The following is a 12,894-nucleotide window of genomic DNA, read 5'->3' on the forward strand; positions in this document are numbered from 1 at the left end:
ACTAGAAGCCTGAGAAAGCTCTACTTTATCACCTTACTGTAAGTGGCCTGGAAAAGAAAGATAGAAACAGGTCAAAAAAAAGGCCAAAAAAGAAGAAAGGGGAGGATGTTGCCTGATTCAGCTCAAAGGAAGCTAGAATTATGTTTGGAGAGAGAAGAATGCTCAACCACTTCTAATCTTGAAAGCCATCCTTAACAAAATAACATTGTGTGGAGATTAAATACTCAGGAGTATACGAGCAGGGAAAACTTTCACTTAATCTCATAGTGCGTCCTGTGCACAAAGAAGGGAGTGGGACAATTCCTCATGGTAGTTTGCATCAGACTATTCTTATACTGAATAGATTTTCTGTTTAGTCATTTTTATCAGCAGAGGGCTAAATGGTAGGACTCAAGTGGTATTAAAAATTTACTCTATTTTCACAAGTTTTTTTTGTTTGTTTAACTCTCCTTATTTTGCTTAACCTCTCTCTAACACCACAAAGATCTAAAATCACAATCCAAAATTTCTCCAGCAAAGTGAAGTGAAAAGAAAGCTGGATTGGACATCACAGGACCCAGGGTTTGAATTTCTAGCTTTGCCAGATAAGGGAGAAATTTTTTATTCCCTGCATTTTAATCCTGTCTATAAGTGACTCAATTTCTTCATCCATAAAATGAGGGGGTTGGATTAAATGACTTTTAAGGTCTCCTTCAGCAATAAATCTCTGGTTCCCAAGAACTCTTTCTTCATCAAGGAGTTCAGCCACAGGCAGCCAAAAACAGTGCCCCAGAGCCCTAAATCCTCACAGGCTTGAGAGTTAAATGGAGCCAGGGAGATTCCCTGTCTCCTATTTTTCTACTTAAAATCAATATCCTCGGGTGGTGAAAATTCCAACTACTGCTTTTTCTTCATGTGCCAAGAGTTTTCTAGTATCCTCCTAAAGAAAATACACAGTTATTACTTATACGTGTGTATGTTTGTGTATGTCTGTGCATGTGTTTACATGTAAGCCAACAAGTTCTGAAGTTAGGGCCTTATTTGATTCAGAGTTGTAACAGAAGAATGGGCAGATAACCCACCACTCAGCCTGTGCTGATGGGAACATTTTCTTTCCCATTTCCAAATGTGAACCCAGGGCAGGTTTGGAAAGCTGTGTAAAACATGCATGGTGTATTAATGAAAAATCCAGTAGCAAGGGCCCTAGGATTTTGCAATTTTCCTGTACGCTACATTGATGACAGACAAACCAAACTCTACGGCCCCCTCCCCCATCATCGCCAGCTAACCCCCACCCCACAAACTTCCAGGTCCGCACCCTGGTTTGTTTTGTACGATCATAATGATTCACGACTTCTTAGGGTGGGGCACCAATTTTGGTATATGTGGTATGAGTTCTACAGGTACTTCTGCATGTATTTATGCCAGGGCACATGAAGGGGAGAAAAAATCAGCCTTTGTCCTCTTGAGTTGGAAAGCAATAGGCTAGATTCGCTGGCCAAAGAAAACATTTCCCTGGAACCACCCTCCTTTGAATAGGAGGGCAATCTGTCAAGTCTGCAATGCTGGGGGAACTGAATCCAGTTCGATGCATAGGAGGGTAAAGGGCACACACTGATAGCAGGAAGAAAAGAGAATTTCCTTTTATTTAATGAAATCAGACTTGAGACAAAACATCAAGAATTTCATTCAAATGTTACAGTTTCACACATCTTTGAAAAAAATTCTTTTAAGGCTTTTCTGGCAGTTAGCCTAATAGAAATTTAACAAAACTTCCCTAGGTAACTAGGTGATTTATTGGATACAGGGGATGGATTTGGGGTCAAGAAGACCTGAGCTGGAATCCTCACCCCAATATTAATTAGCTGTGTGACCCTGGATAAGTCACCTTTCTATATCTAACTTTCCTGATCTACAAAACAAAGGGGTTGGGCCTGCTAGTAAAGGTATTGCTTCTAGCTCTAAATCTATGGTCCTTTGATTTTCTTTGTAGGCCTTTCTAGATTTTCCTAATAACATGTTTTCTCCTCAAAATCCTAAGATATATTTGATATGAAAGGGTACTCTTTTTGTTTCAGCTTAGAGGTCAAGAAACAGCGAGGAAAGATCATTAAGATGGGCACTGAGAAAAGTGGGAAGGATTGGGGCAAATTTGACAGGTTTGGTGATTCGTAAAAGTTCTTTTATTTATCAAATAATATGAGAGCTATATGTAGAGAACAATGTTACGGGACTGGACTAAGTCATCTCTAGGGCCTATGATCCTACATAGTTATAGCCTACCTTGTAGGTAGGAGAAATGCTACATGTTTAGATTCTATCAGCAATCTGCCTTTGACCCAGAAACAACCTCAATTTGCCTTCTTATTCCTATTTTGTTTTGTGGGCCCCAAAATACCGTGGAGGAACATTCAAGTGGTCGTTATGCGTATGGCATAATGATTGCAAAAAATGTCATCTATGTAAAGTAGCATGGAAACCTTAAAATGCTAATTGCCAGGCATTTTATTTGCTGTTTTCCATTTTCTCTATATGCTAACTTCATTGTACTGAGCTCCATATTGGGACTGAATTCTATTTAAGTTTCTTCATATCTTGTCACGTGGCACAAATATAGGGGTTTTAAAGGATGCGTCTTTTTCTGTTTTACCCTCCAAAGAAACCTTGAGACTCAATGTTCACATGTCCTTGCCACTGTCTTCTACTTTCTTCCTGTGTTTTAATGCTCATTCCTTCCTTCCAAACCCTGCAGTGAAACCTGAGGGATGAAGAGACTACTTTCTGTGCAAATGTCTGACTTTTCACTGGTGTATTTATGCTCTCAGTGCACTTAGGCAGCAAGAAAGAACTTTGCTACCTGCTCCCTCTACTGGTCAGAAAAAATTAAGGCTTCACACACAAAGGAGGCAGTAAATTAGGTAAAATTCTTCCATTGTCTTATAAGGAGAAGAAACACACATAAAGGAAGAGTATTTTTTCTCTCTTTTTCTCTAATTTTATTTTTAAATAATTTTCAGACATGTATTAACAAAGAAAGCTATATGATGCTAACTAGGTTTGGAATCAGAATTTTATCAGAATTTCTCTTGGTATAGTTCTGTGGCATTTTTTTCAGATTTTCAGATGAGAAAACTGAGGCTCACCGAAGTTAAATAAGGTTCTTGCAAGGATATGGCAAACTCAAGTGGCACTGAGTTTCTATACTTCCAAGGACAGCGGTCTTCCCATTTTCACCATTAAACCTCTATATTCTATGACTACAGTTTTCCATCAAAGTTTAGGAGTTTATTACTAGATGAAAAAAATATTCTGACCTGTAATTGATCAACACTTTTTTTTTAATTAAGCATCCAAACATATGCTGGAAACTAGGAATATAAAGAAATAATTCCTTCCCTTAGTGATATATAAGTAACAGAAGTTAAATAAAATCAGGGTGTTTTAAGTGGGTGCGTATAGTTTTTATAAACAATGTTTTGATATAATTCCCTCTCTTTACCAGAACTCAGTTTTTTTTAAAAAAAAACATAAAAATAAGCAAAAAAAAGTTTTAGGGAAAAATTCTTATATTTAGAAAGAGTAACTTTAAGATTTAAAAAGTGTTTTCCTAATCTGGTACCTTTGTGAGGAAGAGAGGTGAAAGAAATAGGTGAATTTTTAAAAAGTAAACAACCATTTATATAATTGAGTAGCTGAAGGTTTCTCCTCCAAGCTATAAATTATGGATTTTTGATGGGGAAACAATTTCTCACATACATGATGTATATGGGGAGTGAGGGAGGGAAATAGTTTAAGTGTTTCTAGCTGTTAAAACCTCAACAAACGCTTTAAAATAAATTCTCATAAATTAACTTTCCTTAATGGGGGGAAAAAGAATAGTAAGGAAGCAGTATGGTACTATGGAAAAAGTCCTGGATTTGGAGTCAAATGAAGGAAGAATCATGGCATAGTCAAGGACCAAGTTTCAAATTCCACTTCTGATACCTTTAGTGCCTACCATGGTGTGAGCTTGGGCAAGTCATTAAAAAAAACAATCTCCCTGAGTCTCAGTTTCCTCCCCTGTAAAATAAGGGAGTTGGATTAAATGGCTTCTGTAGTCCCTTCCGGTCCTATATATGTGATTCTGTGTCTTGTATTTGGATCTACCACTATATTAAACATTTACCCTTTCTCAGCCTCACTTTCCCCATTTATAAAATGAGAGGACTGGCCCAGTTTAGTGGTTTTCAAAATTTTTTATCTTAGGACCCCTTTATGTTCTTAAAAATTGCTGATGCCCCCCAAAGTACTTTGGATTACGTGTGTTACATCAATAGTACTATATTAGACACTAAAACATCTTAGCATTATTTTGAAAATAGATTTGACTTCTATGCCACTTGAAAGAGTTTCAGGAACCTCTGAACCACACCTTGAGAGCCACCTGCCAAGATGATTTCCTAGGTCCCTTCTAATACTCAACCTATGGTCCTATAAAACACCTCCAACCAGCCAATTAACAAGCTCTTTTAAAGTAGCTACTATGGGCCATGCACTGTGCTAGATTATCATGGGGGCAAGTACAGAGAATGAAGCAGTCCCTCTTGGCAAACAGTACAGTCTACCAGAAGGCCAGCCTTCCCCATCACAACCTGTCCCAATGACAATGACTCATAAGTAACAAAAAAACTTCCAGCATGTGATTGTTTATGGCCACTTGCAAAAGCTACTTTCGCAGGACTGCAGTAGAACAGCCTTTACCTAATGGTCTGTAGTGCAAGTGCAACAAATACACTGTTATCTCCTACTTACAGTCTCCAGGTCTGGCTTGTGGTCCAAAGGCAACGAATACCATCCTGCATTTAATGTGCAAAATGATCCCAACAAAACCCCTTCTCCTGGACCCACTTCTTTCTTCCTAAAACACTCTGGTTTATTTGCTTACTCCAGTTATATTCTTCCCACCCCTCACCCGCACCTTTCCCTCTGCCTCCCCGACCCTCCTTACCCCTTCCACCCAATGTTAGTGACGGCTCTCAGAAATACTGGGATTAGAAATCTGCTCCCTGGAAAAATCCCTGAAGTAACATGAGACATATTTTTAGGAAGTGAAATCACTTTTCTATATAGAACTGTCAGTTGGGAAAATTCAGTGGGCTGGGTTTACAAATGAATGCACATTTTAACCTTCTCCTGCTTCCAAAGACTTTATAATTCAATGACAATGAAGTCCCCAAATAGGAAGCAAACCTGGTCTCTCAAACATGAGCATGGGGTGCCTGAAACATTTGAAAATGAATAAGAAAGCTTGTGACTCAGACCAAAGGCATTTGATTAAGTTACAGAATGAAAAAAGTTCAATCAATTTGGTATGACTTTTGAGTGTGAAAACAGTAAGGAATCTTTGCTTAAGCAAGAAAATTCTTTTTCAGAGTGAAACTTTTTAAAAATCCAAGATCAAGTTATGTGATCATTTTGTCAAGTTTTACAATGAAACTTTTTTAAAAATCAAGATTTGTGACAACTCTTTTTCTTTTTCTTTCTGACCACATCTAAAATTGAAACCACTTCTACACCAAGGAACTCAAGGGAGAAATATTAGAACTGTAGATTTTTTTTTTTAACTGAGGTGATTAGAACTTTGCCCAGAAATTCCACAGCATAAGCTTTTTGAGAAAGGGGTAAGACCCAGATAATAAAGCATTTGTTGGACAGGGAACCAGAGGAAGAAAGAAAACCAGCAACATTCCCATGTGTTTAGATAGCTTTATGACCCAGGCTGTCCATGGAGGTAGGAAGACTCAGTTACAAAAAATTCACAATACTCACTCAGTAAGTTTGCAGGTTACCATAGGGTGATATCTTTAACTCCTTCAGCAAGAATGGTTTAATCCTTTCACAGAAGATGCAATCAGTCTCCTCAGAAGAACGATAGCCACAGCTCAGGTTCTGTAAGTGGCCAGCCTATCCACCTTTCCCCCCTCCTCATTAAGCAACGATCCAAAAGGGGACCTGGGGTAGAAATCTCCAGAGCTCTGAAGTTTATCTCTGCTTGGCTCTCAGAGGGGAAGCAAGAGACCAGATTGCAGGTTTCCAACACGCAAATTAGCTGCTGCTCATCTGAAGATAAATCACCTGCACTGGGTTTAGCAGGAAAGTAATTCATCTGTGTCTGAAATTTGATGCCTGCCCCATGAGAAGCTGCTTAAGGTTTGAAGGAAGAAAACTTACAAGGTGAGCCTGGTTACACACTAAACGCAAGCCTTAAGGGTTCGCCAGGCGGGCACGCCCCGCTACAGGCAGAGGACTCTGAAGAAACTTTTTTTAGGTTCTCAGTTAATGCAGATTTTTTTTTTTTTTTACTGAATTGCAGATGATCCTGTGTATTTTGGCATTTTTAAAGTTCAAACGTGACTGATTTTGTTTTTAAAAGAAGCAACCCTTACTGTACTGAACTTTAGGATTCAGAAAGTCAATATATCACCTGTGTAATATACAAAAAAGTAATTTCTGGCTTATTCATTAGAGTCCCATTTCTTAGCGTCTGACTAACCCACTTATAGTAACTCAATATAGATACTGTACAAGTCGAGAAATAACAAGCTGAGGTGACATTTTTTCAAAGTGCTTTTTGAAAAGCAGTGAGTGCTATGTGAATAGAAGATGCTTTGTATTATAAATGCACTTCTGTTGAACTGGCCGTCCATACAGTATTTTAAAAAAGCTCACAATACACATGACCCTTACAGGTGGGGTGGAAGCCAATCGTAATTTGCTAAACTTTTTCTTTTTCCACAGGTTTTCATAACCTGCCTATTTTTCTCCTTGTTTTCCTTCTCTTTCTAACAGCTCTCCACATACTATATTTCTTATTTCCTTCTTAAGTCAAATGGTACAATTCCATAAATAATCAGAAAACTGATAAAAGGCAATATGGCACAGTGGAAAAAGTGTGAGCTCTGGAGCCCTGGGACTTGAGTTCAAATCCTGTCTCACTACTTGTGTAACCTTAGATAAATCAACCTCTTTGGGCCTCAGTTTTCTCACTTTTAGAAGGAAGAGGCTTAGACTATGTAAGTAATATCCAACACAAACAGAAATGGATCCCTGATCCTGACTTAGAAAACCACAAATTAACGTTATCTATGTTGTATTGTATTTTTTTTTAAAAAATTGAAAAGCATGTCCTAATGACATTTTAATCTGGGGGGGGGGGGGTAAGGGGGCATCACACCTGTAGAGTTGCACTGCCCAGATTCTGTCACCTCTATATAGATAAACTTGAGGTCATTAATCCTAGGGTGTTTTTTATTTCTAATTTCCAGCGCTGCTGTGTCGTTTCTACTTTTTCAATCCTATGATTACCCAGTCCCCACATTTTTCTACCCTCATCTCTGATTAACTCTATTACCTAAGAGAAAGTCATAAAGACAAAGCATGTAGGTCCCCATCCTTTCAGGGTTGTATAAGGATTCCCTGGAATCTTCTCTTCAGGAAGATCAATATCCAATTAGCACTCCCCTCTCCAATTTTCCAGATGGTCCTTGGACATTCCCAGCCCCATTAGTTGTTGCTTCCAAGGGTGCCACGTCTTCAACACACGAGGTCAAGTCCATTCTCCTCTAACTTAAGGAATATTTGGTTTCAAAAGATAGGATAGTTACAGCCAGCCAAGTCTGTACAATCAATTTTATGCTGACGAATTCTAGGTAACTTAAGCTTACTAAAGCATGCTCAGAGTCCTGTTTGAGGAGCCAGGAAAATACTGACAAAGGCAGGAGGAGGGTGGGGACAGAAGTGCAGCATTTATTTCAAACTCATTCTGCTCTATCAACCCTTCTTCGGTGATCTTTGGACCCATTCCATACTTAGTCTTGTCAGACTCCAGACACAAGTAACTGATGGGTTGTGAAAAACAGCATTTCCCTCTTCCAGTGAGCTAAGCAGCTAAGTTACTGTGCACCTTAAATAAATGTGTAGTAATAATAGCCATCATTTACACAGAGCCCAATATACACCAGGCACTGTGTTAATCACTTTAGAAACAGTCTCATTTGATCCCCACAACAATCCTGGGAGGTAGGTGCTATTATCATCCCCGTTTTACAGGTGAGTTAACTGAGGCACCCAGGGGTTAACTGACTTACCCAGGGTTACACAGCTAGTAAACGTCTGGGGCTACATTTGAACTCGGGTCTTCTGAGTCTAACCCTCTCCACTGCTGCCTCATGCAGCTAGGGGGTGCAGTGGATAGAGCACCAGTGCAGGAGTCAGGAGGACCTGACTTCAAATCTCACCTCAGACACTCACTAGCTGTGTGACCTTGGGCAAGTCACTTAACCCCAACTGCCTCATCCTGGGTCATCTCCAGTCATCCTGATGAATATCTGGTCACTGGATTCAGATGGCTCTGGAGGAGAAGTGAGGCTGGTGACCTGCACAGCCCTCCCTCACTCAAACAAAGTCAAGTGCAAGTCATGTCCTCATTTCTTTGATGGCATGGTCTTCTTCGGCAACGAAGGACGAACACACGTATGTTTATGCTGTGACTTGGAGGGAAAAGGTAGGGAGAAGGGGATAAGAAAGCTCAAAAATCAGCGTGGGGGAATGTTAGCAAGTGGTCATGTAGAATCTAGGGGCAAAGACAAACTTTGTTGTTGGGCATTTAAAACCATTCACAGCCTGGATCAAACCTACTTTTCCAGGCTTATGAAATAAGCCCTTAGAGTTAAGACAAACTAACCTCCTCAGGGAAAGAGCTGTAATAAATAGGATCCTGGGCCAGCTGGAGTTAGGAAGACTCAACTTCCTGAGTTCAAATTTAGTCCCAGACACTTCATAGTTGTGTGACTTTGGACAAGTCACTTACCTTTGTCTCATCTGTAAAGTGAGCTGGAGAGGAAAAAGGCAAACCGCTCCAGGATTTTTGCCAAGAAAACCCCGAACATGACTGAAAAACAACTCAACACCAAAACCTCCTCATGGATGATATTCCATTTCCATGCCTTGGCACAGACTATAATGGCTCTTCCCTCCCCCCATATCTGGAATACACTGCTTGCTCACCTGTGCCTCTTCAAATTCCAGGTTTCCTTCAAAACAGCACAGTAACCACCTCCTATGTGAAGTCATAACATCCCCTCAGCTATCAGCGCCTCCCCCTGAAGATCACTCTCTATAGGTGTGTATGTAAACACATATACACATGCCCATATTACATATTGCCCCTCTCCCTGGTAAGTCCCTAGCACCTTGCACAGCACCTAGCAAATCGCTGGAACCTGATAAACGTTTGTTGAGTGATTTACTTGCCTAGTTACTAGCAGAGTCTGATGTAGTACAGGATGCTTAAATACCTATTGACAGATGGATAATAACCATTTTGATACAAATAATAAAGGGAATACTGCCACCTTACATTTGTTCAACACCTTGATGTTTTCAAAGTATCTCAATATCTATCCACTGTCTTTACCCTTCAAAGCTTCCCTGAGGAATGGCATGGTCATCTTCAGGTGCCGCTGTACCCTCAGGATTGGCAGCTTTTCCATATCCCTTGCAAGGTAACTTTCTGATACATCCTATGTCCCCTAATTATAATATAAGATCCTTGAGGACAGGGCCTATATCAGTATCTCTAGCACTGGACACACAGGTGCTTAATAAATGCATTTTCACTGATGCGTTTTCATTTGGTGCTGTTTATCTTTCCTTCTCAAAGAGGACCAATGACGTCACGAGGGTGATGTCTTGACTTGTGCATGAATTGGATATAAGGGAGGGGGAGCTGTGCAAGGTAGTTGTGTGTGTGTGTGTGTGTGTGTCTCTATACACACGTATAGACACATGTATGTATGTCTAAATGTATATATAAAATATGACACAACACATACATTCATTATACATTTAAGCTACATGTTATTTTGTTTCTAAGAACTCTTCCAAACACAAATTACAGTTCTATCACTTTAAAGCATCAGTAGACCAAATCTATAAAGATACAGATAACTGAAAAGAGAGCAGAAATACTCCTGACCTTAAAGCCTGATTGTTTTGATTTCAAATGAAGTGATTCTCTAACACCTGATGGCTTCACTTAGCTTAATCACAAGCCTTAAAAGCAATGAATAATTGTGACCATTTTATAGGGCTCATATCATGACATTTATAAGCGACACCAACCTGCACTTATTCAAAAACAATGAAATGTTGTTTGAAATAAATGAAAACAAAAAATTACACCTGTAAACATTAGCAGGGTGGAGTATTTTGGTGCAGCCCCAAGAATGACTGTTCTTTAAAGGATGCTCCTTAGTGCTAAAATGTACCTTAGAGATCATTGTGTCCAAACTCTCTCCATCTACAGGGGGAGCTTAGGTATTTGCCACATGTTAAGTGGAAGAGCAAGAATTCAAACTTATTCCAAACCCAGCATTCTTTGCATTCAATACCTGTGATGTCTTAAGACTAATGTATGTATTTAGAATATTTTTCTTGACAATACAACGAAAGGCTAAGCTCCTCCAGGGCAAAGGAGAAAGCATTATAGAGCAAAGAATTTCTCCATCTGAGAAAGCACTCTCCATAGACTGCCATTAGAAGTGAAAGTTCTACACTGTGATCTAAGTCTAATAGGAGTGAAAGCAGAAGTAATAAATCAGAGAAATACAAAATGAGAATGAGAAGAGCATAGATTCACAGAATTTTGAAGCTGGATGTGGCTCAAATCCTAACCTTCACCCTTTGTTTTTATAAATGAGGAAACAGAAGCTGAAGAAAGATTTTAAAGGCTTCCTCAAGAATACAGAGTTAATGGTAAAGCTGGGAGTGGAACCCAGGTCTCCTAAGTCCCAGGTCAATGCTGTTTTTGAGCAAAGAAAAATGGAAAATCAATGGACAACTGTGGGGATTAGGTGAAGAAAATGCTATGTATGGTGTTGAAATTAAGATAGCCAAACCTTAGTAATCAGGGTGGGGTGGTGTGGAGAGGAACAACTTATTTAACAAAAATCTATAGGTATTGTTCAAATGATTATTTTAAAGTCAGTTTAAATTCTCCTACACAAAATCTTTTAATAAGAAAACTATGGGTTTTATTTCTCGTCTTTAGCCCATGTGTTTATGATGACTGAAATTTGTCAAAAAGTTGGGCAGTGGAAGGAAGGAGTTAAAGAAATGGGCAAGTTGAGATCATTGTCTTTGAATGACCAATGATACAGCCAATTGCCTGAACTCTCTCCTACAGATTAGGAACCTATGGTATGAATGCCAAAAGGGACATTAGATTTTTAGTAATTTCGACAAACGAAGCTCTAGAGAGGTGTGTGTGGAGTGGAAATTTCTATTCCATCACCTTCCTTCCTCTCTTATCACTTAATTTGTATGTCACGTCTCCTGGGCATCTAGAGTGACAGGACCTTGGCATTCCCTCCTGTGGAGGATGCCCAATTACAACTGAGAGAAAGTGAAATTACAATGACCAAGATTGACCTAATGAAGATTTATCAGAAGGCAGAAATAGAAGACTGGCCTGGAACAAAGCATATAATGTAAGACCTGGTCGATATGTTGAGTTAGTCTACTACTTATTTTAAAAAACTGGAGGCAGGGGTGGGGAGGGAGATATTGGAAATTGAGGTGTTATAAAAACAAATAATATCAAATTTTAAAAAAAATCACAATAATGAAAATTAAAAATACAGTGTCCCAAAAGCCTAAAGCTTAAAAATGCCTTAAGAATTTTGAGACTTCTTACATTTATGAATCGATATTTAAACCCCCCATCTCATTACACAGCCAATTCCCTGGAAAGAAGCAAGGCAGTATTGACTGTTTATTGTACCAGTTTGTTGGATTTCACATGTATTTTCTGACACAAAGACAGGAACAATCAAGCCAGTCACCAAGAGACTCCAATACTCAGAAAATCCCAAAAGAAAGACTAATTCTTCGGAGAATCTAGAGTAAACATCACTGAGTAGAAAATTGTTCTGAAATTCTAGTGACTTGGCTGCGTACTGCTGTCTTCACATTACTCAGAGCAAAGTGACATTGTGCAAAGTCACGTAGCATTCAAAACAAAGCAAAAATGACTAAATTACCTGAGGCACAGAGATTGACATTTGCCATCTGGGACATCTCTGTCTGAATTCAAGGCCAAATCCAGAGAGGAATTAGGAGTCATGCAAATGTCCCATCAAGTCCTGAAGCGTGGCCAGCCTGTAACAATACAGACAAAGTACCGTGACATTTTGCATATAATAGGGAGATACGCTGAAACTTACGATAGCCAATCATTTTTGGAAGACTTCCCATGTATAACATAATAATATGATGAGCAAAGTCTATTTATTAATACCCCAAAATGACATCAGATGAGATACAGGTTAAATATAATTTATCCAGTCATAACTGCCCACTAGCTAGCTAGTCAGAAATTCAGAAGAGTAGATAGGAAGGTGGAATATCCCAGCTAATCCCAATCAGCCCATCCAGTGGTTGAACAGGGATCTTTCTCTTTAGGCTCTTTGACAAGTGGTCATCCAGCCGCTGTATGCCTAAAGAGTTCCAGAGATAAAGAACTTTCATCCTCTCAAAGAGATATTTTAATTCAGGGCAGGTTCTAACTCTAAAGAAATTTTCCTTTACATTAAGCAAAAATCAGCTTCCCTGAAAATTCTATTTATTATTTCTACTTCTATTCTATGGGGCCAAGCAGAAATTGCCTGGAAGAGAAAACCCAAGAAGGAGGATGGGAGGTAAGTGTTGATAAGGGTCACATGCATGGGCATGATCACCATAATAAATGACTTTCTATTGCTACTGCCCTCCCAAAGAAATTATAGCTCAACTCATACATGTACATCTAAAATCAACATTGACATTAGAAGGTGAACACAAGGCAGATACAATATATTATTCATTCAGCTATTTGGG

The 12,894-nt window shown here is 39.1% G+C and overlaps 1 protein-coding gene across 3 annotated transcripts in view; it reads right to left on the minus strand.

Annotated features, from left to right (window-relative positions):
- KANK1 (KN motif and ankyrin repeat domains 1) overlaps positions 1–12,894 on the minus strand; it is a 266,157-nt gene that overhangs the window by 59,584 nt on the left and 193,679 nt on the right. For 2 of the 3 annotated variants that reach the window (XM_072610900.1, XM_072610895.1), the window contains exon 3: positions 12,060–12,177. In XM_072610900.1, the coding sequence (XP_072467001.1) occupies positions 12,060–12,096 (37 nt within the window). In that variant the 5' untranslated portion in view covers positions 12,097–12,177. Of the gene's footprint in view, positions 1–5,787; positions 6,020–12,059; positions 12,178–12,894 lie in introns of those variants that run through there. The other variant, XM_072610909.1, reaches the window with a different exon arrangement.

This window comes from Notamacropus eugenii, chromosome 1 (genome assembly GCF_028372415.1).
Source record: "Notamacropus eugenii isolate mMacEug1 chromosome 1, mMacEug1.pri_v2, whole genome shotgun sequence".
NCBI lineage: Eukaryota > Metazoa > Chordata > Mammalia > Diprotodontia > Macropodidae > Notamacropus > Notamacropus eugenii.